Source organism: Vicugna pacos, chromosome 30, assembly GCF_048564905.1.
Source record: "Vicugna pacos chromosome 30, VicPac4, whole genome shotgun sequence".
Taxonomy (NCBI): Eukaryota; Metazoa; Chordata; class Mammalia; order Artiodactyla; family Camelidae; genus Vicugna; species Vicugna pacos.
The window spans coordinates 7,615,320-7,640,246 of record NC_133016.1 but is presented as its reverse complement, the minus strand read 5'-3'; the positions used below and the strand labels follow the sequence as shown (position 1 = coordinate 7,640,246).

General features: G+C 32.6%; 1 protein-coding gene across 1 annotated transcript in view; it reads right to left on the bottom strand.

Moving 5' to 3' along the window:
* The window catches only part of CDH19 (cadherin 19), a 161,005-nt gene that overhangs the window by 33,785 nt on the left and 102,293 nt on the right, over positions 1 to 24,927 (bottom strand). Inside the window, exons 3-7 of the mRNA XM_072952277.1 lie at positions 15,199 to 15,501; positions 11,684 to 11,978; positions 6,448 to 6,567; positions 3,453 to 3,617; positions 396 to 577 (exon numbers count right to left, since the gene is read on the bottom strand). Of these exons, the coding sequence (XP_072808378.1) occupies positions 396 to 577; positions 3,453 to 3,617; positions 6,448 to 6,567; positions 11,684 to 11,978; positions 15,199 to 15,501 (1,065 nt within the window). The remainder of the gene's footprint in view (positions 1 to 395; positions 578 to 3,452; positions 3,618 to 6,447; positions 6,568 to 11,683; positions 11,979 to 15,198; positions 15,502 to 24,927) is intronic.

Sequence of the window (24,927 nt, the reverse complement as noted above, 5' to 3'; positions counted from 1 at the left end):
AAAAAAATTCTACAATATAATTCAAGGATCTCTATAATAACTTTCTTACCAGTTACATTTGAGATACATAGATATAAATATAAATGAGATTTTTTCCTTTTTTTTCAGAAGTAACCTGCATAAAAGTGATAAAGCACGAATCATTTGTAGATTACTCGTAATTTATGCTAAAACATAGACAATAACCACATATGTTAATATTTCAAAGAATGAAATATTTTCAAATTTAAAAAGGAGCACACATATTTTTTCCTTTGCTCCCTAAATTATAAATCACAGGCTCTTATTTTAATTACTTAATAAAGCAAAGACTAACTGGTTACACAAAATAAGTATATGCCTTTTTTTCTTTGATTTTACATTATTATGCAAAACAAATAATTTAATGCATCTACCTTTTTTAATATAATTATTCCTTCTTGGGTCTCATTATTAGTAATGACGTCGAATGTTTCTGTATCATCTTCAATGCTGTAATCCATTTCGGCATTCTCTCCTATGTCATTATCATATGCCATGATTTTTCCTATAGATGTCCCAATGGGTGCAGATTCAGAGACAGTCAAGCGGTATAAACCTTTAAAAACAAAATTCCACTTACTTTGCACAGATAATTAGCATAAGAAACTCCCAATTATAACACCCTCCTTTTATTTATGGAACATAGGAAAATCCATACTCACCTTTCTCACCAATTACTTGTTCTAAATAATTCTCTCTCTCCTCTCACCCCTCCCTACCATATAGAAGTATATATGGGTGTGTGTATGTGTACTTTTCCCCTTTATTTTTGCAATCTGAACATTTCCTTCACATCCTACTGGAGCATCTATTGTTTTAATCTTAATATATCTTAGGAAGTTCTTTCACCAGTATATACATAATTTCCAAATTTCTATTCATCTGCATACCTTCCCAACATTATGGATTTGTTTTTATTTTACCTTTCTATCAGGCTAAAGTAAATGTGATAAAAAGAGTTTTTCAGTTTCACTCAAGCAGTCTGATACCTCAATTTACCAATAAAAAATGTTTGAATTAAAATGAGGGAGTCTAAAAAAAAAAACAAAAAACAAACAAAACAAAACAAAAAAATAAAATGAGGGAGTCTAAAAGCAAATAGTTTGGTTTTGAGAATCTGAGCTTTGATTGCATTAGCACAGTAGAATGAAAAAGAAAGGTGGATCCAAAAGCCTTGGTTGGTAGCAGAAAAACCATGTTGGAGTCAGGTGACCCCATTGTTTTGGTCATGAGAAAATAATGGCAGTTATTTATAAATATAAGTAACTAAGCCTTTTTTCTTTACTTTTCAGAAGTAATTTGCATGAAACTTATAAAGAACTAGTGATTCATAAATTATTTGTAATTTATGCTAAAAGGTACAAAATAATCACATATGTTAATATCCCAAAGAATAAATCTTTTTATAATTAAAAAAGGAGCATATTCAATATAACTTTTCTTAGAAGGGCTTCTTGATTTACTTGGAAGCTTACATCAAGTCACTCCACCGACTGCCTTGTGAGATTTTCCTCTTTTTTTTTTTTTTCTATGTGGGAGAAATGTTACATTAATGTTGCTATTTTCAGGAAGTAACAGTTTGTGCTGCCACGTTTCTTCCATTGTGGGAAAATTACAAGAACTGTTTATTTGACTGCACAAATTTAAAATTGCCAACAAATTAATCTAGAAAAAGTAGTGATACTACCCTAAATCTAAAAGCAGATGCTTTAAACACTTTGTTAAATCAAGACTTAGTTTGTGCTATTTCCTATACCTCAAAAATTATTTTTTTGAATACAAATCCTTCATGAAGTACTGTCTCAAGGTTGAGGCTGTAGCAAGAAAGGTATGTAGAAAACTGCAGCCTCGGCTAGCTTATATTCTTGAGGATGAAGCAAACGATTAAATATGATGCTGATAAGTACTAAGGTGGTGTTGTGGTGGAAAGGCTTAACATTTTCAATAAGGACGTCAAGAAAGTCCTGACTGAACGTGACATTTGGATAAGAACTGAAGTAAGGGAATGTGTATCTGAGGAGATAGAATTTCAGGAGCAGCCAAAAATCCACAAAGCCAGAGCGTCAGGAGTATCCTACGGACGGAGAGTGGGTCAATGGCCTGGTGTTGGCTTGTCAGTGAGCAAAGGGTAGGAAGCTAGCACATGAGGTCAGAGAGGTAATGGGACAGGACGGGATGAGAGCAAATCATTTAGGACCAGAAGGTTATACTAAGACCTTTGACTTTTCCTCTGAGGTGGTAAAACATTTAAGTGATATGATCTGATGGAATTTTAACAAGATCACTAAAACTGCTGGAAATAGACCAAAGGAGAACAAAGGTGGCTGCAGAGAGACTAGAAGAGAGCCTATGACAACACTGGGGACAAGTGAAGAGGGTGGCATGATCCAAGGTGCTAGAACGGAGTTGGGGAGCAATGTTCATTCAGATCATGGATATTTTTAAAGACAGAGCCAACAAGATGTGCAAAGGATTGAATTCTGGATATGAGAGAAAAAACAAGAGGGAAAGAGGACTTCAAAGTCTTCAAATAAGTTTCTATTATCAGGAGACATGTGCTGGGGGGCCGGGATTTGCTTATAGAACATCAAAAACATCTAGAACTAGGAGGAATTATGCAGAGCTGATTGTCAATTCAGTCTGGATTAGAATTCGAAATTCGAAATTAGAATTGACCTATAGAGGTAGAAGAATGATTCCCCAAAGATATCCGTGTCTTAATACCTCAATACTTACCAATATGCCACTTAAAGAGATGGAAGAGAATTAAGTTTGCAGATAGAATTAAGATTGCTAATCGGCTGACTTTGAGATGTGAAGATTGTTTTGGTTTATCCAGATGAACCCAATCTAATCACATGAATGCAAAAGAGTAGAGGCAAAACTCTAAGTCAGAGAGACAGCAGTGTGAGAAGGATCTGACATCCTTTACAGCCTCTGAGATGGGTGGGCTACGTACAAGAACCAGAAAGAGGTCTCCAAGAGCTAATGGTGTCCCCCTGCTGACAGTTATCAAAGAAACAGAGCCCTCAATCCTATAAATACAAAGAACAGAATTCTGCTAACACCCAAATCCAAAGAAATGGAGTCTCCCATGGAAACTCCAGAAAGGAACACAGCCCTGCAGACACCTTGATCTTATTACCCTGGCGATACCCATACCAAACTTTTTTAAGACACTACATTTGTTTGGAGACACAGAGTTTGTGGTAATTTATTACAGAAGTAATTGAAAAATAACATATGACTCTTAAATGTGTGTTTGACTTTTCACACTAATGAAGATAATCATACCTTAGAATAATTAAATTTATTTCATATAATTCTAGTGCTGTTGTTAGCACTTTTAGGATGCAAATTCTAATACCTGAACATATTCAACACATTTATATTTACATTATAATGAAAATGCAGGATGCTTTTTTACTTACTGTCTTTAAATATAGGTTTATTGTCATTAACATCAGAAAGTTTAATTAATACACTTGTTGTTCCAGACAGTGCTCCAGGCAAACCAATCATGTCTTTGGCTTGAATAATTACCCAATACTCATCTTGCAGTTCTCTGTCCATTTTAGAAGATATTCTTATAACTCCTTTAAAAATATAATAAACTGTAATTATTATTTCACTATTAACCATGGCATCTTCCTAGTTAACTTCTTAAGAATTCAAATGAAACCATAAAATCATTCTTTTAACACATTTTGAATCAATACAATGTACTAGATACTGCCCTGGAGAAAAAAAAAATAAAATGATAAATTAATCACCAATTCTTCCTAGAATGGAGAATAGTCATCATAGTACTATGAATACTAGTAGATCCTTAATAAAATACTATGTTAAGATAAACCACAGGGAGAGAAGGATGTCTTATTTTTACCCCAGAAGTTTTCCTCTAAACTCTAAACTTAGAAGAAGTTAGTTTATTATGGGTACATGAGTAAATTATAATACTTACGCAAAATTTATGCAAAAAATGTGCACCTGGATATTAAAATCTATTTTGAGTCATGGTATGTGAAGAAGGGCTTTTTTGACTCAGAGTTATTCATAATCCACCAACAGAGGTATTTGAACCTATATTGGACCATGATAAATGTTGTAATAAATGTCCACTTTCTATAAAATTATTTAGTGAAAAATGAATCATTACCAGAAAAAAAAGAACTAGAAAAAATTTAAGATGGTTCATAGGAGAGGGGGATATAATCCTAAAGACTCAGGGAATACGTAACACAAATGTAATAAAGTGAATGGCCAATCTTCACATACGTCTAGGAAAAACTGTTTAGTAAAAAATATGATGCCTGTTAAAAAAAAAGAAGGCTAAATTAGACCACATTATGATGAGATTTTAATTGTGGACGAAAGTGTTTCATCGCTATTCTCTATTGTATGAATCGGCATGGAAACCACTGAATATAGTAAACAAATGCTGACTAATAGCAGCCTAAGTGTGACTCAAAAGAGAATCGTGCTTCATATTAGCGAAGGAGAATAATTTTAGAACTTCTGTAAATATATATCCAAAGGTGTAGAGATTAGTATGGAGGCTTCAGTGAACTTTGTCTACTTCATTTTCAACTTTTCTCCTTACCTTCCGAATGAACACAGTCTCTCTCTCTCTCTCTCTCTCTCTCTCTCTCTCTCTCTCTCTCTATATATATATATATATATATATATATTCCTCGATCCTTTTATACTCCCCAAAACTTACCGCTTAGAGTTTTGGCTCTCACTTATTTTGCTGCCCACTCTGCCTCTCCTCCATTAATGCAATTAATTGTTTTAACTAACTTGCTCAATATATTTACAAAGCCAGTGAGGGCTGGGGGAACAGACAGTGCTTAAAATGGTCGAGGAGATCCAGTGTGACCCAGCACATGCCTGTTACACAGACACTCCATGTTCCACTCTCCTCCTCTGTGCTTTCCCACACTGGTGTCTAGTTGTTCTAACAGCTTCAGTACTCTCCCTTCTCAGAAACTTCCCAGACATTCTTCCCATAACCCAGAATGCCTTCCACTCTCTCTTCACCTTGGTCCCAGGCTCAGCTCAGCATTCTGGTTTCACTGTATTCTGCATTGACCACACAATATGAAGTAGTCCTTACTTTCTTTCTCCTTTGAACCTTGCTTATTTCACATCACGATATTCACAAACTGAATGTCCGTATTTATTAATAGCCAAATGTTTAGTATTTATTTGTAAGTTCCAAGTAAAAGGAGCCCCTGTTGATTTTTATTATTTTTTAATGTTGCAGTATTGCACTGCTGTAAACCCTGTGTGTTGTACAATGCCTATTGTATATTCAACCCTTCTCAACCACGATTGTGTAAGAGAATAAAAATCTAATGTCTTAAGGCATCCATTGCATGTATTAAAAGAACTTTGTCTTGTGCATTCAGAATAATAGAAGCTAGGTATTATCCTGGGGAAAATTAAGAATATAGTCAGTCAAATCTTATTTTTCAGAATCTGATTTTCACAAGAAATACTGATTAATAAAGACTGAGACATTTAATATTTGCTAAATGAATGAATAAGAAATGCTTAAAGATCCAACAAATGTTTTAATGTTTTAAAGCTTTTCATGTCATGAAAATGGAAATAATATGTCTCATTAACAAGCACAAAATTTTACAGCAATTGACACTTGCCACATTCTTGGGTCATTAGTTAGGTACTTACATGTTCTTTTCATCTTTAGAGACTATGAGCTCATTTATATGGGCTTAGTCTTTGAATTGACCAAAACAATCAATATTTGTTAAATAAATCAGTATCATATAATTTTTATGTATTTTATACATATACATATAAATAAAGAGAATGTTTGTTTTATTTATTTTATAAAGGATTCAACTGATTAGTAGAAATTGAAGCAGGGACATAAAAATCAAATATTGCATTCATGTGAATCAAAAATACATAAAATACAGAACTATATTTTTAAGTTCCTACTGCCAACCATAAACTCAGACTTAATCTCATTCTGGTTGGGTGTACAGATGGAAATCTCTGTGGTTTTAATCTGCATTTCAAAAATGACTAATAAGGTTGAGTATTTTTAATATACTTGCAGGCTTTCTGTATATCATCTTTTGTCAACTGTTTGTGTCTTTCCCCCATATTTTAAAATTAGGTTACCTGCTTTTTTTAAATTAATTTGTAAGAATTACCTGCTATATGTTTTATACCCCACACACAAATCATTTGCGGTATGGATGTGGAAAATCTAATCTCTCAACCTTAGAAAAATCAGCCAAAAGATTAAAAATAAATGTTTAACATTACAACCCGCTTATTTATTGAAACATCAGATCCACTTTATAACACATTTGTAAGCAGAAAATTTTTGCTCTGATGTTTGTCTACTTAGATCTATGCTGAATTGCAATTTGTTTTGTTCAGAAATACCTGTTGTTGGTTCAATGGAGAAGTATGGTTGGCCTTGTAGTAAACTGTACAGGAGACGAGCATTATTGCCACTTGAGGGGTCATCAGCATCACTTGCAGTCACCCGGATGACTAGTGTTCCTGAAGAGAAAATAAACAGTTAAAAGAAATTAAGACTGTGGTCTTATTGAAAAATGGATTCAGTTCCCTAAGGTATTCTTGCTTTAGCAATTAAGATGATGATGTGCAATGAAAGACTAGTCCTCCTTGTTCTGAATTATAAAACAAATATCCTTCTGTATAGACAAGATAATATAACCTTATACAAAATAGCCCTAACTCCTATATACAATGTATAATTTTAAATATGTATATCTATGACCTAATCAAATGTAACTATCAAAAAATCCATTACAAGATGTAATTAAGTATCTTTCAAAGATGTGCTATTAGTGGAGGAATCAAAAGGAAATTAGAAAAGTTTTCTTCAAAAATCATAGTGATCTGTACTTCAAAAACTTATAGAATGATAATAAAATATTAATAAACATTATTGAAATGATCTTGACTTAGTATCAAGTTGAAGATGCACATAATTATTTGGCCTGTATTTATAAAATGCCTACTTGCTTTAAAGATTTTTTTTAAGTGCAAAGCAAAATCTACCAGATATCAATGAGGTAAGCCTTCTCATTAAAATTCAGTAACAATCATAAAACTCATGGAAAATAAATACTTGTACATTTAAAATTAATTCTGAAATTAAAACATTGCTTTAATTGAATTTTTAAATTATTTTTGTTTAAATATGGAATCCAGCATTATGGGTTGGAAATCCACACTTGTTGAAACACTATGTTCCATGTCAATAAGAAGGGCAACACAAATGGCACAAAATCGAACAGGCTGTGATTTTCTGTACAACTAGCATCAAGAAGTTTTTCATTACAATCTAGTTTTATAAACTCTAGTAAGAAGCCACTCTACTCCGCAATAATAAAACTGTTAAAACTTTTAATTATTGTGGTCCTCAATTTTATGTAATATTTGCTGAAATGAGTCACATAGAGTAATTTTGTGTGGAAAATACAAAAAGTCCAACTCTTAGGAAACTTAGTGGAGAAAAGCAATATAATATTAAAAATATATCCAGAATAACTCCCTCATGTGAGTTTGTTAGGGAGTTCAATTTCTGGGAAAATAATTATTATTCTCTCTTGGAAGAATTTTGACACTTTTCAGTTGAAAGTACCAATCCTATAGAATCAGAATAATTCTACAAGGTTTCAATGCTTCAAACGCTGCTTGATAATGAATCATGATGACCAACCAATGATTCACTCTCCGTATTTGTGTGTGCGTGCGTGCGTGTGTGTGTGTGTGAGCATGTGCCCTGTGTGTCTCACCATACATTTATCATGGAAGAAAGAAGTGTAAAGTACATTAAGATGATAAAAATATGCAGGAGAATTTCCAAAAATTCATTGCATATACTCTTGCTTTATACTCGTGATTTGTAAATATTTGCTGTAAAATTCAGAAGGGCTTTACCAATGTTCAATTTGTACATCATTCTAATTACCTGATTTTATTTTCTTTAGTTTTTCCATCTTTCTTTTTTTCCTGGCTCAGGTTTATTAACATTATAATCCATTAGGTACAGATGAATCAATTTTAAACCTTCTTAAATATTTTCTAAATGTTTTATTCTAAAAGAGTCAACAGAAAAAAGTAGGCCTCTATACTTTCCCAAACAGTAATTTAAATACTGTAGAAATCTTCAAAAAATAGTCAAGTAACACAAATAAATAGTAATAAATAAGCATCTTAAAGCTATATTTCATGAAAGGACTTTATGAAAATAAATTTAAGACAATATTTGACTTTTCCCACTTTATCAGACATACTGTCTTGAAAAACATATTTTATGTAAGTGATACAGTTTGTAAACTTGCACCAAGTGCTTGAGAAAAAAAAATCACAGTTTCATAGCTTCTGGAATATGCATTTGCTGATACATTTTTTCATTTGCTATGAAAATTAAAATGAGATAATGATATATTAATATAAGATAAAATTATAATTATTAATATGAGAAAATATTTTATTAAATATAAATTATGTTTTCTGTGGCAATGTAGTAAGTGCTAAAACTTATAAAACTGCAAATAATTCTTGAAGATTGAAAGCATTATTGACAGCATCAATAATATGATTTCCTAACACATTAGACCTGTTCTCCCCACAAGAATAAAACCTAATGTAGTAACAGTGTACCTCTGTCAATGCTGATTTATATGGATGTTAGTATTAACCAGGAGTATTAGGGAGAACTGAATGGGTCTCATCTAAATGTTACTTGATAAGAGTAACAAAACTTTATTAGATGATGTTGTCTCATATTTCACACAGAATGCTTTATCGTCTAGTGATTATGGGAGGCCCACAAGCATAAAAATGTAACAGAATGGTAAACATTTTGATATGCAGACTAGTTTCTGTATCATGTGAGAAATAGGGAAGTCAGCAACCTGTGGCAAGGACATTTTGTACATAGTTTATATTTATGATAGAATATGAAACATAGTGGTTGACAGAGTAATAGGGATATTCCTCTATTTCCATAATAGATGACATTTCTGATAACAGCTGACCATTATTCTGCTTGTTCCTTTTCCCCAGGGGAAGATATAATAAGGGCTCATTGATTTCACCACGATTCCCTTCAAAGCCCGAACCCTGGCACTGCCTCAGGGTGTACTGAATTACACAGGTTGACTGCGAAAATATGTACACACACCTCTAATGGCAAAGCATAAAGTGATCCATGGTAGCCAATATCGTATAGATCAAACCAGTGCTTTGGGTTCTCTATCAAATCAACAACCACGAGGCTCACGTGATGCTGTAATACAAATACTGTATCATGCACCCTGTATTTTCTTTTGTGGGCTCACTTTGTGACTCTGCAAAATGGCTGTTCTGTACTTCCTTTTCTCTAACTAAATTTTTCTGCCTTGCCTTCAGTTACTGCCTTTGTCTCATACTTCACTGATAAAATAGAAGCAATCACTTACTAACTAGTTTATTATCAATCAATGCATTGACCTGAATCGGTCCCTCTACAATTGCCCTAGACTTCATGGCTCCTTCCCTTCTTAAGAACAGTTATCTAGCAGTTATATCACTTTTATTTTGCTTCAAAAATACTCTCCTTTTGGGTCATTCTCTATAATATATAACTGTGCTATTAAGTTTCCCATGTCAATAAATGATTAAACAATGATAAACAGCAACAAAAATCCCCTTAACCTTTATCTCCCTCTGCCCAGAGCCTCACATCTCTGTCTCCTTCCTGTCGTATGGCATCTTTCAGGTTGGTTAAATTCACTGGCACCTACTCTTCTCCTTCTATCCATGCAATGGAATAATCTCCAGCATACTGAAGTTGCACAGGTTCAACCAAATTGCTCTTACCAAAATTGCTAGTGACCTTGAACTTACCGAATCAAAAGTCACTACTCTGTTCTCTGTCGCTGTTATTCGACCTCACAGCAGCACTCCACACAGCTAGGGAATGTCTTCTTTCACAACATCTCTTCTCATGTCTTTCTTTTCTTACATGACTGGCCAATCCCATTTATTCTAATTTACCAGTCAACTCCTTTCTGCTTTACAGTTCAATCGCCCTGTAGGTTTTTCTTGTCTCCACCAACATTCTCTGCCAAGGGCATCTCATCCATTGCCATGCCCTACATGCTCACTGTGTGGCAATAACCCCAATACTGATATATGCAGGGTGACCTGCTATGGGAAATTTTTCCCCTGGAACATGGCATGACTGGCCTTTTTGTATCATTTCCTTTAAGTACCACCTCCTAAAATGTCCCCTCTTCCTCCAGTCAATAAATCATCATTATACTTTACCCATACTTAACACTTTAATAGCATACAATGTCAAATATTACCTGGTTTATTTAAAATATTTATAGTTCGTACATTATAACTATTATAAGTTATAGTTATATATAGTATATAACTAGTGTAAGTTCCATAGTAGCAATTACCTCATGTATCACTTTTACAACTGAATACCCAGTATCAAAAAACGTTCCTGGAACATGTTAGGTCCATAATACATGCTTGTTGAAGAAGGAGAAGGAGGAAGAAAAAAAGGAGGAGGAGGAGAATGATAAGGATGGAAGGGAAAAAAAGATATTTTATTGTCTAGCTATGAAATAGAACAATATTAATGTATCATTTACATCTAAAGATAATTGGTCTTGATACATGTTACACAACTAAATTTGTTCATGCTGTTGTTAAAAACCCATGTTCTAAACACATTGAGAAACAAGTCTTTAAATTGCTACTTGGAATGTTAAAAAATTGAAGAATCAGGAAAATATATAATGGAATATACATTTTTAGACTTGCAGGCTAATGGATCAAATGTTTAGGTAAAGCAGTTTTAAAGCATTTAACATAATTTAAAAGCGACTTATTGAATCACATTCACATTCAAGTTTAGCACACCTAAGTAAATATTATGAATTAAATTTTACTGTATGTTGTATTATTAAAATTTTCTGACAAAGAATGAGTGTACAAATTTTGTATAACCATACTGAAACTTTCCCCCATTGGAAAGACATTTCTGATTTCCAAGGTAGTCAATTCTTACATCTCATGAAAATTCTCTTTTATGAGTATCATATTCAAAATGTTTATTTAAATGACACTGAGTTTGGAAAAGAATTTAAAAATGGATACAGCTGCACATAGGTCTTCAACTACTTGCTTTACTTTTAGCTTCCATGTTCCATTATTTGAACATACAGGATATTTGTCTTATACATTGGTTTCTCCTGCTTTTTACATGTGTGTCTTTCAGGATGACTTAATGTGCTTTTTTGAGATACAAAATTATTTTTTGTTTTGGGAAAATTCTATTGAAGAAACTAATAAGTGAACAAGCTAAAGAATTTTATATGTCACTCAAGTATGTTTAACCTTTTTTCCATTGCTTTGCAGACTGACCTTATATTTTAAGGACACAGTTTATTAACATATAATAGCATTGTTTGCAACATTTTAATGAATACTCAAATTTTTCAAATACTTTACTTAACACATTTGCAGAAGGAACTACAAATGTAGAACTTAAAATATATTCACTTCCAAAACATGCTTGGAAAATTTAAATCTGTTTTCATTGCTAATAGGTATATCTTTGATGTAAATTAATATGCAATACCTTCTGGAGACATCTCTGGTACAATGGCCTCATAAGGTTCATCTAGGAATTTGGGTTCATTGTCATTGATATCCGAAACTCTGATGACAAACTCAGACTCAGGTTCCACAGCCTTTCCAGTAGTGGTGTCTATTACCTGGGCTCTGAGAGTGTAGAGGGACCGTTTCTCTCTATCAAGCTTCCGCTCAGCATATAAGTCACCTGTTCTTTCATCAATGACAAAAATAGTTCCAGCTCCAGCTCCCAAAAGCTTGTACTGGAAAGAGTTGTTCCCATTGTCTAAATCAGATCTTAGCTGCAAGCACAAAGAGGGATAAATTTAGTTTCCAGACATGTTAAAATAGGCACGTACATTTTAATCATTTTATTTTCAGGTCAGTTCATTATTTCCCAGGTTAATAATTTCATATAATCCCCATATTATATTAAATACGGCAAAATGTTAATTTTAAGATTAAAATCTGTCAACAGGCAGAGGAGTCTTTGAATTTTCAACGCAAAGAGCTATACAAATTTCATTATTCTAAATAGATAATTCCAATCAGAAACTATAACCATTGAAAAACAAAGCCCCGTTTATAAATTATGCACAACCAAATTGGTTCATGTTTACTCATTTACTCTGTGATCACATTTTTAGTTACTAAAACCATACTTTTCAGATGTTTATATTAGATTGGGACCTAGAGACAGGGAGATAATGATTTCAATACATGTAAACAGTGATGTTTTATCTCTAGGCTAAAAACATATAGAAAACATGGAAATATCAGTAAGAAAATTAGGGAGCACATTGAGAAGATAATACATTAGTAATGTCAATCGTCCATAAAATCTATAAATTGTTTTATATTAGGTTTTTCAATTAATCCCTGTAACAACACTGTGAAACACACAGTATTGATGTAATAAATACTTTCAATAGAGGGGGATAATGAGACTCACAGATTTAACAGCTTTCACAGAGCCACAAGATTTTAGGGTAAATTTATGATTTAGACCAAAAGGCCTGTCTGATCTCCGATCCTCCCTGCAAACCACTATGTAAAGTGGTCTTCCAGCCCTTGAATTTTAGCCAAATTAGATCTAACTCTTTCTTGCCAACATACTCTATTCAATTCTCAAATGTATCTCTTCTTCTGCCTTCACTATTGCTTTTTAAAAGCAAATTTGTTTATTATTCATAGTGTTAATAGAATTTTGAATTTTATATATCAAAACAAGGGTTATTATGACATAGGTAACATTGTACGATTTTTCACATCTAAATTATTTTTTACATAAAGGAAGCATTCCATGATCCCCTAATTATGTGAATCCATGGCTTTCTGGATTCACCATTTATGAATATGTTCTTTTTCAGAGTGAGAGCTTCTCTGAAAATCTGCAAGGTTAACCAAGAAATACAATCTTAATTTCATAACTTTTCTGATAGTTCAAGGTACAGTGTATTATTCTCGACTACTTAATGAAATTTGTTTAAGTGATTGTGGAGAATATCTGAAGATACCTAAAATAACTAATCTTAATAATTTTAATAATATGTTGAATATCAGTGCTATTCAATGAGAGAAACAAATTGGGAATAATAAAAAGATAATAAAAGAGTTAAAGCTTTGTAAATCTGATAGTCCTTCATTACTCATAAGATAGAAATGAAGTCTCCATGTCCTAATGATAAGAAATTAAGGAAAATAAATGTATTCTCCAATAAATATGTCAAATGAAAACAATACATGGCCCCTGGTTTCTAAATATCATTTGAACGTAGTTTGAACATCTGATTCAATATTAGAATGAAGGTAAGATGATTTAGGCATTCATAAATGTATTTCAACTATATTCAATTTAATTTTAATAGATTAGTGAGCTTGATCTTTTTAAAGACCGAGATTTAAGGAAAAAGATTAAATTATTTGAACATTTGCCTCTTAATGTCACAAAATGCATAAGTAAACACATGTCAATTTCATGGATTCTCGTATTATAAAATATTCTATATTTATTCAAAAATATTTTTCCAACTAGGTAAGTTACTATCAATTTGGCAAATCAATACAACTTTAAATTTTTTCTTATCTGTGCTTTCCAAATTTAATCTCTTAACAAAAGGATAAAAAAGAAAGTTATCTTGGACACATCAGCTATATTTTATTTTCACCAGTTCTGTCATTGCAAGCATGTAAGTATTAATTATTAATCTCATTTAAACCAGTTATCTGTATGTTGTTTAAGCCTAATGAGGTTGTTTAGAGGAAAAAATATCTGTTACACTATTTTCATAAGTATTTTTAGAGAAAGAAAACGAAGCAAAACCAATCACAATGTGAAAAAAGAAAGTGGGAGATTTGTGTAGGGAGCAAAAGAACAGAAACTAGAAAATGTGAGCTAGCCCTGAGGTAGTCTCGGTTCTCACGGCACTGATGCACTTCCCTGCACAGCCTTGCCCACTAAGCCACCTGCCACCTTCTTCAGTGGTGGGAGGGCCTATGGAGCTCACTGTGAATACGGCTAGAGATAGTTAACTAGCAGACACTCTAAGATTGGACCTCATTTATGTTATTCTGCCTGTGATTTACCTGGAGTTACCTTAGAAAATAAAAAAATATGAGAGACATTACTTACAGTAGGCGTGCACACACACACACGTGTTTGAAATCTGTTTGCCTAAAATCTTAATCAAGGTTTGGTTGAATATTCTCATATATATTCAGCTGATGGGATAGATGGACTCCTATGGAATCCAGACATCACACTAACACTGCAGCCCTCCTGAAAGGTCTAGAAAAAGAGAGCTAATGAATGCTGAGTTGTTGCACATTTTGGGCCCAATTAAATTTTAGTGTCAATTAGCAGTTAAACTTATTTCAGTTCATTCATCTAGAGAAAGACCCTTACAGAGATCGACATGATATTATAATTACTTCTGTTTAAAGAAAATCAAATAATAATAAAAATCAAAAACACAAATAGGAAATATTCTGTCTCATTAAGGAAATTTTCTTAAAATATATTCTTATAAGAAAGTGAAATAATTATTCATTTTACTTGCACTTCATTAGTTAAATGAAGTGTGTAGGCTCTTGAAGCAACATAAAACTGAAAAAGGATTTGCTATTAACCTGCTTCATTAAAAATTAATGAGGGGTACATCCACGCCTACTTAGCATAACGGGAAATCAGGCTCAATACTGCTGGTAAACATTACTGTTCTCAGTGTGGTTGCTCTGATCCATTACTAAAAGTAACACAATCAAATTTCCAGATGTTGATAAACTGCTGCATTTTCGTATGAGAGTTGAAAGCAAAATCTGAAAACCGAAGTTTTCCTTATTCCTCAACTTCTGTGAATATTTTAGGTGCTTGCAAATGCGAAACCATCAACTACACCGGGGTCTGAAACTTTCTAGTGGTTCCACTAAGAAAATGGAGAAGTCATCCAACCCAAAACTTCCTCAACTCGTTCGTTCAGATTTACAACGTTATTCCCTGTCACACTTCCAGAAAATCAGTACCTGGCCAATGTGATGTCTAGTCTTATTCATTTCCTCTGGTACAAAAAACTGGTTCCACATCCAGCCACGCTTCACTCTCAGATGAGGTCCTGCCGGGTGCTTAACTTCCTCTGTTGCAGAGTTTTCTACTGCTGTAAGGCAAGGCCATAGGAGAGGAATTCCCAACATAAAAGGCAGCAAGGAGCAATGATTCATTCTGCTCTTTTGATTCCAACTGGTTCTCTTCAAAAGCAGCAGGATGTTGCAAACAAAAATCTTATGTTCTCTTATAATCTTTTTAACTCTTAGGTATCTTTCAGAGTCCTAAAAAACAAGAAACAAAACACAATTTTTGACATTTAAAAATAACACTTTCTTACATAATTGCTAAAGACAGGCTACAACTTTTGTATCCGTAAAAATGGAACAAAATATACATTTAATTTATCTTCCAAATAAGTTAAATTATATTTTGTGGTTCAGCAATAATTTGAATGGAATAATTATAAATTTCTGTTCAGTCACTGTCTTTTTTAAACCGTAGTCATAAATCTGCCCAAAGACTGAAAAGTTGCTCTGGAAGTCTCCTTGATTGATGAATGACACTGAGACAGATATTTCTAAAATGTTAACCTGCTTACTTCTTTTCTATCTCAGTAAAACTCAAACTACCCTATTAAAACAACCGTCAAGCCAAGGAAAAATGTCAAAGTTCTCCCCTTTTTCAATAGAATTAAGTTTTCTCATCCAATTTCTCAAACTATGGTATTTACATAGCCAATTAAATAGACAAAATGACAATTCAGCTTAAAACCCAGGGAATTTAAAAATCAGTCAGACTGATGTAATAAAACACATTATGAATAGAAAGTCTGTTGAGGATATTTTTATATTGCATAAGGCTTGAAAGAAATGTTTTTTTCATCTTAACAAAGAAATAAAGCCATTTTTAGAAAATAAATGAAAAGTTACAGTGCTTGGGTAAAAATGGCTGAATGTTTATAACATGTAAGATGGGGATGAAAGGTACCTTTTAGTATTCAAATGTTAAAACAAAAAACTTAGGCTACTGACTTTTCCATTTCAAACATCCCGTATACATGACACTGATCATACCAACAAAATGATGTAAATAACACAATCTATAAAGTTTTTCTACCAAAAACCTTGAAAGCTAATTTCCAGGTTATAGGAAATTAACCTGAGATAAAATAATAAAATAAATGAAAACAAAACAAAGAAACAAATCCAACTTGTGAATCTTTCTACAGATTTTCTACTCACCTTGTGGTCTGAGGAACAACGGCATTTTGTTAAAAATGCTGAATCTTAAGCTACTCCAGGTACCCTAACCCTGAGTCTGCATTTTAATCACACTATGTGTGAGATCCATGTACACACTGAGTTTTAAACAGCACTTATTTACTAAAAAATTGATCTAGTTTCTTCAACATGTCACTGATTTGAGGGAAAAAAAAGTGACGGGTTTTTAAGAAAGATATTGTTCTAGATGAATGTACAGAAAACACGATTCTTGTACAATACTGATGAAATTGAAAATTTAGACATCTATTGTGGAGACAATTTATCCAAATTTAGTATATTTACAAGTTAGTTTAATCTATAAACTAATAGCTATTTTCTGCTGCATTATTCCTAGAGAAACTTTCAAATTTGTCCACTTAGAGGCAAATATAAATTGGATTAACTGGAAAAAAAATATGAAAAACAAAGTTCAAGTTAGGATACTATATGATACCAATTATAGAAGTGTTTCAAAATTATAAGATGATGCCCTATGTGACTATTCTCATAAACAGATTTTGTAAGCTAAGTCTAGAAAAAGAAAAATAACAGAAAATGTATTATAGTAATTACCTTGATAGGAGAAAGAGAAACTGGTTTAAAGTTTGAAGTTTAGAAATAGCTGTTACATTTTCCTCCCTCTAAAACTATCTAAAGATGTCAAATAATAACATTCATTAACTGGGTGATTTTTTTCTACCATATGTTATTTTTTTTCAGGTTAAGTGTATGATTGAAATATTTCACAATTAAATTTAAAGTTAAAATATAATCCTATATCATAATAAAACATCTATGAATATGCTTTTATTTGAACCTCAATATAAAAATAGAAGAATGAACAGTGGCAGTAAGTATGTCTGAATGATGAAATATTGTGGCTTTGTTTACACTCTTCTATACTCCAAATTTTCTATAATGGTCATGCATTTCAGGGGAAGTAGAGAAAATATTTCAAGTAATGGTCCACTTCTGATTGAAGAGTGTTGGCAGCTGTCAGCAGTGCCAGACAGAAATACTCAGGGCTGAGTTTAGGCTAATAAGGAAAACTGCTATCAATTACTATGTCTGAAATGGTCCCTAGAGGAACAGGCAGTGACACTTCTGCTCTACATCTGCAATCCTGGTTCTATTTTCCCACCAGGTGAATACATGGATACAAAACTGCACAATATTTCAATATGGAAAAAATGTTAATGTATCTCATGTTAGTGTGTTTGGATTTAATCCCATTGCCAGTATCTAGGCATATTTTTTAAATAGTAAATAAAATGTAGAGTACAGTATATTTCAAAATACATAATGTATAAAAATAAAATGGCATTGGCATTAACAAAATGTTACATAATATAATAATTACATTATTATTTGAATAACATTATCATAAGCATCAACATATTATATCCAAGTAAAATCACATGATTTTAGTATAGAAAAGTGTATTTCATCTACTATATTACATTCACATATGAAGAAATTTATATGGAGAAATTTAAAATGACCTGCATATTACCACACAGAGGTAGGACTGGAAATCTAATTTTAAAAGCATAGAGTGTACAGTGTACACTGTGTTTTACTGAATGAATGGAATAATGAAAATGTATAGGCATCTAATATTGCATATGACATCTGTCACTAACAGTTCATGTTATTTAAGTTGAATAAAGAGCTATATAAAATTGTATTTTAATATTTGGGCTAGTCTTGAAAATAGACATAAAATGTTTTCTAGTATCTCCTTTTAGGCCATCATTTTCCCTCTTATTCTGAAGCTTCTTGAGATCACAAAGAAAAAGGGAAACAGTAAGACAGAATGATGGATTTAGTGGCTGTGTGTGGGAAGATAAAAATTGGAGCTGGGGAAACGTGGATGGGGTAAGTTTAGAAACTTAATCCTATTTGTGATTTCTTAAAAATCAAGAGAAACTTGGCAATCTCTTAAGAGTGACATTGTAACTAGAGGATTTCAAATGGCTTTCTCGGAACTGCTATTAGGAATACAGAAAGAAATGAGCGGTTATAGCTTGTATATATAAGTGAGAAGGAAGAAAGACAACATCTGAATCAAAAATTGTAATTAACCACACACTAAACCTTTTCCCATAGACTTTGACTATAAAAGACCTTTACTTTGTCCCATTTATAAACTCTTATTAGACATTTTTGCATATTTACTGTGGAGTTAAAAGCATATGCTGCAGTTGAAGCAACAGCGTCAGAACACCTGCATACGAGTCTCTTGAGCCCTCCTTAATACTGCAGCCTTCTGCGTTCACTGTTTGTGTGGTGTCCCAGAATATGGCATCATTCTATCCCGAGGGGCTGTTGTGAACTCTGTTCTGGAGCAGTGGGGAAGGCTGTGGATTAATGAACATCGTATTTGTAGTGCTAAGCATTGACAAGATTGAACCTGACCATGCAAAATATTCTAGAATGAGAAGAGACAGATTCCATTTGATGAAATATACACTGGCAAATTGCTCTTTTAAAAATCTGGTATCCCACCTTTTATTCCGCTTCCACAAGCTATCAAAATATGATTTCTTCTTCTTATTTCAAGGGTAAATCTTTGAATGCCTCTGTACTGAAGATTTGCCTAAATTCCTTTCAGATCACATTTCTCATTACATGTTGCCAATGCAGTTAATATGTATAGAACTTAATGACATCTTTACTATTTTTGTTTTCAAACTTTTTGTTTTGTTTTGTTTTGTTTTGTTTGTTTTGGGGGAGGGGTAATTAAGTTTGTTTGTTTGTTTTAACAGAGGTACTGGGGATTGAACCCAGAACCTTGTGCTTGCTAAGCATACACTCTACCACTAAGCTGTACCCACTTCACCATCTTTATCATTTTTGTAATCTAATTTTAATTTAGCCATCGCATGTCTATAGGCTATTTCTAACAGTTTTTTAATGTGTGACTTCAGTAAAATATTTTCATTAAAAATTTTTTTATTTTAATGTTCTTGTAAAAACATATAACATGCACAAATAAAAAGTGCTTTATTTCTAATATATATAAAAATAATATCATATTATTTCAGGAGGTAAACCCTCACATATCTGTCTGTATTTGTATACTATTGTATAATTTAAAAACACTGGAAAATCCCTGAATACCCTAAATCTATTCATTTGGAGAAGATACACAAAACTGTTCTCACAGTTGACAAAGAAACAAGTGAATAAAAACAAATTTCAAAATTCATATTAACATAATGTTATTCGGCCATTAAATGTGATGCTGTAGTCACTCAATGAAACGGAAATATGCTGTAAGTTTCTATTTTGCTTGGTGAAAGAAACCTTGCTAGGTGAAAGAAATTAAATACATAGAAAATAATTTCATTAATTTAAGGAAAAAAAAATATGGACAAGTTCAGAGAATAAGGCCTGGAAGACTACGTCCTTAAATGCAGATAGAAATCAGCTCTGAATTGAGGAATTATAAATAAATTAAAATACATATGCATTTCTGTGTTTTGATTTTAATGTTTATTTAGTTAATACATATATACACAGTTTTGTAAAGAATTAAAAAACTATTTTACGTACTTGAAGGTTATGTAGCACCATAGTGAAGATCAAGAGTTTACTGTTTCCTGACTTGAGTTATTTTCCCAAATATATTGAGACGCAGTGTCGTAAAGGCTGCACGGTGAAGAGCGCCACCTGTGGAGCAAGGGTGACTATGACTAGACCACCGCCGCCACCCACTAACTGTATGACTTTGGACAAAAGGCTTAACCTCTGGGTGCCTCAGTTGTGTCATATGAAAAAGGATGATAAAACAGCCTATCCCTTAGGCTTGTTATCCTGATTAAATAAGTTGATGAGCCCAGAATATTGTCTGACATGTAGTATGTCCTGTGTAAGTATTTGGAACTAACTCTATGAGAAAAGTTAGCTACACACGGGTAGTAAAGATCTAATGATTTCTTTATTTCTAAACTTTGAACTATTTAGCTATTGTTATTTCTTCAAACTACAAGCACATATAAAAACTTTATAAATGACTACTGCAGACACAGTGTAGGAAACATTGTTCCTATTGTATGTGTTCTGCATGTATCTTCAAAGGAATTGAATGTCATGATTTTTTTCCAAGCATGCTAAGTGACTATGACAAATAAACACTGTCATGCTTGAAGCAATATGTGATATTGCATGAGCCTATATACACTGAAAATGATCCCACTGTGACTCAGAACAATTATGCTTTCAAAGAAGACTAATTATGACTTAAGGGATGAAAAATATTATAATCTATGCACTTATACAGTTTGTAACTGAATCTAATTAGAAATTGTCTTTTCTATGACCTCTTCTTGGTTACATAAAGATAATTATTCCATCTGTGAAAACTTGTAAAAATATAATGTATTCTGAAAGGCTTGTGGAAATCTGAAACTAAGCTCAACTAAGCCAAGTTCTCATAGAGAAAAGCAGATGGCAATTAATATAATGGCTCCATCTTCAGAAAACCATTGTGTAGGCTTGGCCAAAATAATATATCAAAAGACACACTTTGCAACAATCAGAAAGTTTCAAAGTTTAAAAAAAAAAAAGAAAGAAAAACTCTTAAAATCACGGTTTCTTAAAAAACTACTTTAAAAATAAGATAACATATCTCTCTTTATCAATTTAAAGAAGCATGTCTAACTTCTTATATTGGGATCTAAATGTATGAAGCAAGCAAATTCTACAAAACCTCAGTGTGAAACAAGTAGTAAAATGAGGCTTTTGGGGCTGTGAGTGGTAACATTACTACAAAGAACGTAGTCAGAGATTCTTTTCCTTTTTGTCTTTTAGTTTGAGGGATTATTTATAAAAGGAAAAATAATGAATGCCTTGAAATCTCTTAACAGGTCTCCTTTATTCCATAGGCATGTTTATAATTCCTCGCAGAGCAGTAACAGTGGAAGGTTACAGATTGCACCTTGAAGTCTTTTTTTTTTTATGTTATAGACACTGTCTCAATATTCATTTCAAAAAAGGTACTCTATATTTGTGTCAACCTATTTAAAACCTTGTCTACTTACTTAAATGCAGAAGCAAGGATACTACGAATGGAACAATATTAAGTTCCTGAAATGTTCCAGCTGAAATATCTTGGGGACTCTGTATCATCTATTATTTCCAATCTCAGTGTCTACTTCTGTATTTAATTTATATTTATTTTTATCTTAATTATTAGTTAATATAAGTTTTTAATGAAATAATTTTTCTAATCAGTGCTTGAAAGCACCTATGATTCCAGGGCTTTGAAGTGGTGGTTCAGTTTCTCGCATCTACCATGACAGTTTACTGCTAACTTGAAGATGCCATTGCATCCCAGCACTCAGATAATCACGGTCCCCAGAAAGGGATGCAATGAATAATACAGAAACAGAACTGACAAAACTTGAAGGCTAATTGGATTTCAAGAGAGATTTCCTGTGTAGGGAGTGTCAAAGGTGGGTTTGGAAATACTGAAGTTGAGAGACCTGCAAAAATTACGAGTAAAGATTCCAAGTGGGCACTTTGTGATTCCAGACTGACAGAGAACTGCAATTGTTATCACGACACCCTCCCTTCCACTGCACTGCTCTAAGAAAAACGTAGCTTTAATTCTGTAGGACTTCATAAAGTACCCCTAGCTTCTGGATAATTAGTAAACTGAAATGGCTATGATTGGGACATGAAATAAGGGAAGATAAAAAGGAACTAAAATCTTCTTATCACTGTGATAGACATACTAAGGTTTATGAGCATTCCTGTTTCAACTGGGCAGGGTTATGTGACTCACTTTGTTAATAAAATGTAAGTAAAGTTATGTCTATCACTTCAGAACAGAAGCAATAAAAGACCTATGGATAATTCTTTTCTCTTTCTCTTTCCTTTCTTAGGCAACCAGATGCTGTGGTTATGAGACGGTGGAGTCTCATTCAAGCTTGGGCTAATGAGCGACTGTGTGGAACTGACTACTGCACCCCCACTGACTCGTAAATATTTGTGGTATGAGATTGCTGAGAACTTGGCTATGTAGCCTAGCACCCTAATAAAATCACCAACTATATTCTTAACAGCATGATAGGTATTCCATGCATCCTCCTGTTAATCTTCCTTGTAATTCAATGAGATACTAATTATTAACTTCCACTTAAAAACAAGAGAAAGATCAAAGTGAGCTTATATAAACTAATGAGAGAAAGGAGGTCACAAAGGCCAGCTGTAGATAATGGCTGGAATGAAGACCTGTCAGAGCAACAGAAGAGATAAAAACGCCCAACCCGAAAGGACACAAGAGGTTGAACAGGGTCAGAGTTCAGGAGAAATATGATGTGCCCAGGGACAAGTACATTTGCATATTAATTTCAAAAACATTATTTCAGACAGGAGCCCAAGTTAAGTCATTTTCAAGTTAAGATATTAAGAGTAGTTAAAGGCTATAAGTCTTTGTAGCTTGTATAATTGAGTTAACTTCTTCCCGGGCATACGTCAAGCCCTGGTTTCTCTAGTTCAGTCTAGTCCTGATTTCTCTGGGTTATTTTCTCCGCAATAATAGGTACTGAATTAATTCTTCGGCCATGTAGTCACTATTTTAAAGCAAATGCTTAAAATCTTGTATCTTGAGTTTTATTTTTCTTCGTGATTTCCCCATTTTTCTGGTGCATTCGGATTTGGATTTCTCAAGCATTTAATACCAGGATATTTTACTTTCATGTCCACAATCTATGAAATATTAAAGTCAGTTTTGGCTATGCCATTAAAAATTAAAACTTGAAAGAAATCTTAATTTCATCACAGTTATAATGAATAACTTTTAAAATTAAGATTAGCCAAGATAATGAATTGTCTGGAAAATGTTAGTCTTTTTTCCCCCCTGAGGTGCATAACATATGTCTTTTCTTTCTCAGGTAATTAGTTACAGTATTATTTTATTTGGAGTTATAGTTGAATATAGACATTCTCTGTTAGCATTCTCATGACATGAGGTGACAAGCAGAAAATATTTTTGTGTTAGCTGTTTTTAGTCTGTGATGTTAATTAACATTTAAAACAATAGCACTTAACAGAAGTAGGAAAAGTAGATGTTAAATTTTTATTGTAAATAAATGTTTTACCATTGATTTGACTTTACGTATGATTGTACAAATGAAAGGTAATTAAGAGCAGTATATTCAAAAGGAAACATACAACTAAAGATAAGTCTACATTCACACCTACATACAATAGTAGTGGTAAGTTCTATATCCCTAATTAGTGAGACTAAACATTTTTTCATAATTATTACTAGTATGTCCTTTTGGTTCCCTCTGTGAGTAGCCTCATTTATTTTTGCTAATTTTAATTGTTTGTATTTTTCTTATTAATTTTTAGGCATTACTTACAGGTGTTGAAAAAAGTGGCTGGTTAGGCACGTATGTTTAAATTTATTCTAGTCTAGCAATGACTTCTCATTTTCTTTATGGTGACTTTTCTCATGCAGAAAATTTTAAATTTCAACAAAGTCTAAATTATCAGGTTTTTTTTTTCTTTATCAGTTGTCATTTCTGTGCCATTTTAAAGAAATCAAATATTATAAACGCATTCTACTCTCTTTCTGAAAAAAATTCCAGTTTTGTATCTCATACTTCATACTCTTCATTAGTTCACATGGACATTTCAATTTTTTAAATTTGAGTTAAGGAATCAGCTTTACCTCTTATCATACGAATAGTAATTTTCAGAACATTATTTTGGATAGTCCATAATTTCCTAATATATTTATAATGTCACATTTGTTACAAACTATGTTAAAGGCTCTCTTTTCTGTGCAGACTAATGACACAGTTTTAATTACTATATTTATAAGTATTACTATTTTATATTCGCCTAGCTTTACTGGTGCTAGTATTCTCTTTTTCCTTCAAAATTAGTTGGCTATCATGGTTCTTTAGCATTTCCTATACATTTTAACATCAGCTTCCAAAATTATATGAAAAATCTAAATATGTGGTTGACATTTTCTTGATATTAGAGATTCATTAAGGAAAATTTTCTCTCTACTTTTATCACGTTGAATATTTTCTCCGTTTTTGAGCATCTCTCCATTTATTCAAGTTTTTAAATAATCTTTCAATCTGTTTTTTCTTTTATATTTTTCCATTAAGATTTTGACCATTTATGTGAGTCATTCCTTAATACTTCAGAGCTTGTTTTGCCATTTTAGATTGCACTGATATAACAATTATACTTTTTAGATTGATGATAATACATCTTTCTTTTTCCTTTTTTTGTATCTAACATATTTTCTGAACTCTCCCATTAGTTCTAATTGTTCTTTTATTCTGTATGAGTAATAGTAATTCTATTTCTTCCTTTCTAACCACATCTGCCTTGACCACTAACCCAACTCCTAAATCCTAACCTCCTAATGATTACCTGACTGACAGGTTCAAGAAGAATGAGTAGAATTAT